The sequence below is a fragment of the Seriola lalandi genome, unplaced genomic scaffold, assembly GCF_002814215.2.
Source record: "Seriola lalandi dorsalis isolate HSWRI2012SDOR001 ecotype SW California unplaced genomic scaffold, Sedor1 jcf7180002054564, whole genome shotgun sequence".
Taxonomy (NCBI): Eukaryota; Metazoa; Chordata; class Actinopteri; order Carangiformes; family Carangidae; genus Seriola; species Seriola lalandi.
This window is the reverse complement of record NW_019525117.1, coordinates 624,147-629,348: the sequence shown is the minus strand read 5'-3', so window position 1 is coordinate 629,348 and position 5,202 is coordinate 624,147. Positions and strand designations below refer to the sequence as shown.

The window sequence follows — 5,202 nt, the reverse complement described above, 5'->3', positions numbered from 1 at the left end:
CCTGGTACATCATGATCATAATTTACATCCTTTATCTAACTGCAGTGAAAGAGCTCAGATTTCCCACAGTCGGATGTTGCACTCGAACACACCGTTCAGGTTGAAAGTGTTATTTCACTGATCAGCAGCTCCAGAACATAGAGATAATGTGTGTGTGTGTGTGTGTGTGTGTGTGTGTGTGTGTGTGTTGCAGGCGGAGGGCCTCCCTACCCCCCCAACCAGTTTGGGGCAGGCCGCGGTAACTACGACAACTTCAGGGGTCATCTAGGAGGAGGAGGAGGAGGGTTTCCCGGGAAACAACGAAACAGCAGGTGAATTAGAGACGGAGTGAAGACAGCACACAGAGAGATGTATTGATTGAATATTGATTATCTGTCTCTCTCTCTCTGTGCAGGGGCGTGCGAGGGGACCCTCGGACGATCATCGAGTACAGAGACCTCGACGCTCCGGACGACCTCGACTTCTTTTGAACACAATGAAGTGAAACAGGAGGTTTTTTAAAACTTTTTTATTCCTACATTTCCCATGATTCCTTTCATCTTCCCTCCATCACTTGCTTGTCTTTTGTTTTTTTTTGTTTTTTTAGTTAGGACAGAAATTGTGTGTGTGTGTGTGTGTGTGTGTGTGTGTGTGTGAGGACCAATGTTACTGTCATTCGTTAGTGATGATGTGATTCGTTCCACTTTCCAATAAAGATCAATAGAGGAAGACTGAAGAACTGTGTGTTGTCATGGTTACTGTGTGTTTTGATGGTATATTAGGAGGACATTGCATCATATCTTGGAGTAGGGGATGGATTATGTTAATGAGACCAGAAGTAACAGACATTTTACTCATTTGATGGATTTTATCTGAAAACACATTTTAATTTTGATTTATTTCCAGATTTTACATTTATAAACTTCACATTAACACGTAGCTTTAACAATACACTGCATTTGTGTTTACATTTGATGAGTTTTGAACATTGATCCTAAACAGCTGTCCGGTGAAACAGCCTTGTGCAGTCTGATGGTTCAGTCAGCTGCTGTCGCACCCTGTGGTGACGCCAACAGCTCTGTGGTCGTCCAGTTTCCTGTTTGTGATAAAAACAGTTGAGCTGAACGTGGACCACCACACGCTTCACTGTGAGGCTTTGGTTAAAGAAAACTAAGAAAGATATACATTCAAACGTGTGTCTGTTTCCTCAGTGCAGATGTAGGTTTGGCTCCTGCAGCAGAGGAACGTGTCCTCACTCGTATCAGCTGCTCCACTTGCTTTAATGTAACGTGTGTTTCCAGTGTCTTTCAGTGGCAGTGAGAGGACAAGAGGACGAACAGTCCTCACAGCAGCTGCTCGTCTTTGTCTCCATCGTGGACCAACAGTGTCGGTCTGTAGCCGTGACTCTCAGCTCTCAGCCCATTGGTTCCTGCTGAGTGTTTAAGTGTAAATCTGAACAGGGATTTGAAATGTCACAGGTTGATTTTGCTGGGGACTATTTTCAGCGGTGTATTAAACCACATTTGGTGATGCTGTGGTCGGGGGCTCTGTGTGGGGGGGGGGTTGGCTGTGGCACAGAGGAATAAGACGTATAACCTCCCAGTTCTTGTTAGTAGATACAGTCTGTGTCGGTTTGGGTCTGAACATCAGATTTACACTGCAAGACACAAACGTGGAACTAGAATCACCTCCTCGTGGTCGTATCCCTCCGCCACTCAGACTAGTTCCAGGTTACAGTGAAGTGAGTGTTTCATTCAAGTGAATGTTTTTAACTAATTAGAAGTTCCCTTAAAGCCTTACAGAGATACTGCGTTCACACGGCCAAAATAATAAACGTTGCTTTCATTGGTTGTTTCCTGTCGTGTGGTTCTGAGGCTTTGGTTGTGGTGAAGTGAGGAAGACCTGATTAATGATCACGTGACACGGTGAATATCACGTCACCAGCATCAGCAAGTAAAGACATTTATTTTGGGAAAAAATGAAAATATCTTTTAAACGTGAGGATAATAAAGAAAGTGAAGACATTTAGTCTCGTCCTCTGAATGATTGAGACTTGGTTTGGTGTTAATGATGGAATCAGATTTATATTAATGAGGATAGTTGTAGAGAGTGAGGACATTATTGATTAGAAGATCTGTTACTGATACAGACTGATCAGTGCAGTAACATTGAAATCAATTGTTTTATCACTTATTTTAAAATGAGGACTTAATCATTATTCTGATATTTATTTCTGTTGCTGTGAGAAGAAATATGTGTCTTTACAGCTACAACTAAAATAATTCATAGTTTTATAAAATGACTCAACACTGAGCTGTAAATGTTTGATGTTTTGCAGCAGGTAGTTTCTTCAGTCCAGCTGCTCTAAAGAAACATCTGTATTTCCTCTCACACTGCGGCCGCTGTAATAAAACTAAGGAGGTCATGACGTGTTACCGTGTGATCACGTGGTTGTGTCTGTGGCTTCTCCTCCGCCCAGGTCACAGTTTCCTGGTCGCTGCTGTAGAGGGAAGTACAGACGAGGCGTTCACTGTCTGCTCTCTTCTCAGCCGGCTGCAGAATGGAGGGAACATCTGTCCAGATGCTGCTGGGTGAGTGCACTCAGCCTGATGTGTGGATGTGTAGGTGTTGAGAGGTGAACTAACCTGAGCGTGGTGTCTCTGCAGCTCTGACCTCGCTGCTGTGCTGCTGCTCACACACAGGTCAGTAACTCTCCTGTCCACCTGTCCACGTCTGTCAGAGCTGATGCTTTACATTTAAATGTTCATGGAGTCAATTTACATATATGAATCATACGTTTTCATTTATATGTACGTGTATGTAAAAGTTCTACATGAAGCCTGTTAGAAACGGCAGCAGCTTCCTGTACTGACGTGTATATCTGTCACAGTATAGACGTGTGTGTTTATACAGCAGACAGATGTTACGTAGATATACATCCATCCACAGCCTCAGTCTGAGATGATGTTAGAAACTGTAGAGTCCAACAGTTGTTTTAATAAACTTGCATGAATAAATTAAACATATAATGTAAACACATTATATTTACATATAAAAACATGTTCTATATTAAAATTCTTCACATAGATGTTTTTAATATTTATACATATATAAATTTGACAATGTGTATTTCATATATGTTATAAACGTATATGTTCATGTCTCCAGAGGAGGTATATATGTGACATGTATTTCTGTGTGGATCGTCTCTACAGCTGCTAAACGTTCATCAGTCTCTGTGAACATTCATTACAGCACACTGATGATTTTAATAGTTTGACAACAATAAAACATTTTTGAACTCTCACAGCTGGTCTGACGGTGAGTCCCAGCAGCTCTCAGTTCTTTAAAGGAGACTCTGTCTCTCTGAGCTGTGAGGAGGACGACAGCTCTGCTGGATGGAGGCTGAGGAGGAACACCACCAGACGACAGAGGACTCAGTGTGGAGCTGGCTGGGGAAGATCAGCTGGTTCTTCCTGTAACATCAGCTACATCGACCCATGGGACAGTGGAGTTTACTGGTGTGAGTCCAGAGAGGGAGCAACCAGTAACAGCATCAGCATCACTGTCACTGGTAAGATCAGACTGTGGAGTCAGTGTTGATGAAGCTGTGTGTAAATGGATGAAATGCTGTAGTTTGTCTGTGTGTTGAGGTGGAGCAGTGATCCTGCAGAGTCCTGTCCTCCCTGTGATGGAGGGACATGATGTCACTCTGCACTGTAAAACAAAGACCCCTCCCTCCAACCTCCCAGCTGCTTTCTATAAAGATGGCTCCCTCATCACAGAGACTACAGGTCACATGACCATCCACCATGTTGACAAGTCTGATGAAGGCCTCTACAGCTGTGACATCAGAGGTCATGGAGAGTCTCCACGCAGCTGGATCACTGTCACAGGTCAGGAGGTCAAAGGTCAGGAGCTTCACTTTGACTTCACCACTTATTGATCCACATGTTACCTGACCAGGTGATTCTCTCTACAGAGAGACCTACACAGCCCTGCCCTTGCCAGCCCGCCCCCTCCTGTGTTCTTCCTGATCCGCTACCTGGTGGTGTTCAGTCCGTACTTCATCTCCACTGTCATCATGGTGTCTTTATATAGACAGAGACCTACAGGTAACATAATATCAATCAATCAATCAATCAATCAATCAATCAATCAGTCAAATATAATATAAATAACTCTTCATGTTTTCTGTCCAACCTGCTCTGACTGTAGGAAATCACCTGCCCGTCTCCGTGGTGATGACCCCGCCCAGCCAGGCTGAGCAGGGATTGGATGAGGACTACAATGATGTCATCTCTGATGTCACCACAGAGCATCACTTCTGAGCTGAACTCTGTAAAAGCTTGTTGTGTGAAAGCAGCTGAGTTCATGTCTCTGTTCTCTTCATGTCTTCTTCTCTTCTAATGTTTCTTTCTCCTTGTTTCTCCACCAGTGATGAAATAAATCTTTTTATTTGAATCATTCTGTTGTTGAACTGATGAAATCACGAGCAGAGAGACATCTGACACAGTTCACTCTTTTTAAAACCATCAGTACCAAGTGAAACATGATGTTTATGTTGCTGCAGAGACTCAGTGACGTCATCCATCAGCCTGAGCAGTGACGGCCTCGGCCAGCAGGGGGCAGCCCCTCCCTCTGCCCTCAGGCTCTCACCTGTCTGCTGCTGAATCAGCATCATTCAAGTCTACGAATACTGAATCACTTTTACTTGTAGTGGAGTTTTTACGTTGAGGTGCTGCTTCCTTCCTGCTGTAAGCCCCGTAACAGACAAACCACAGATTCAACTCAAGTGTTTTATTCTCACATTTAGATCTTATTTGTTTTTCTGACTCATCACCTGGTTCAAAATGGTGGATCTGTGTTGACCCCTCGGTATTATTAATGAACGAACCATAAACAATTTTATTCAGTAATTAAGTTTTTCCTACTAACCCTCTGAGGTTGATATAATATTTAAATGTTAGAATCTGTAGACTCTCAACTTCCCGTTTCATATTCTTGTGAGATCCTACGTGACTCATAGACTGTCTCTAAAATGTGGTTAGAGTGACGCACAACATTTTGCATTTTAGGCATTTATCATATTATTTATCATATTATTTATCATACATTTGTCTACTATTTTATTCACGTTGCACCAGAGTCAACAGTTTAATGAAGCGGGGGGGGGGGGGGGGGGGGGGGGGGGGGGGGGGGCGCGGGTTAGATGAAGATAAA

The 5,202-nt window shown here is 43.3% G+C and overlaps 2 protein-coding genes across 2 annotated transcripts in view; both read left to right on the top strand.

The window, feature by feature from the left end:
• Positions 1–718, top strand: part of LOC111662545 (serrate RNA effector molecule homolog) — a 9,752-nt gene extending 9,034 nt beyond the window's left edge. The window contains exons 16-17 of the mRNA XM_087176670.1: positions 148–311; positions 395–718. Coding sequence (XP_087032796.1) covers positions 148–311; positions 395–470 — 240 coding nt within the window. The 3' untranslated portion in view covers positions 471–718. The remainder of the gene's footprint in view (positions 1–147; positions 312–394) is intronic.
• A 1,522-nt stretch (positions 719–2,240) lies between these two features.
• On the top strand, positions 2,241–4,446 carry LOC111662544 (putative high affinity immunoglobulin gamma Fc receptor IB). Its single transcript, XM_087176669.1, has 6 exons — positions 2,241–2,570; positions 2,646–2,681; positions 3,290–3,553; positions 3,633–3,919; positions 3,962–4,094; positions 4,198–4,446. Exons 1-6 carry the CDS (start codon positions 2,540–2,542, stop codon positions 4,308–4,310), a joined length of 864 nt encoding a protein of 287 aa, XP_087032795.1. The 5' UTR covers positions 2,241–2,539; the 3' UTR covers positions 4,311–4,446.
• Positions 4,447–5,202: the final 756 nt, after the last annotated feature.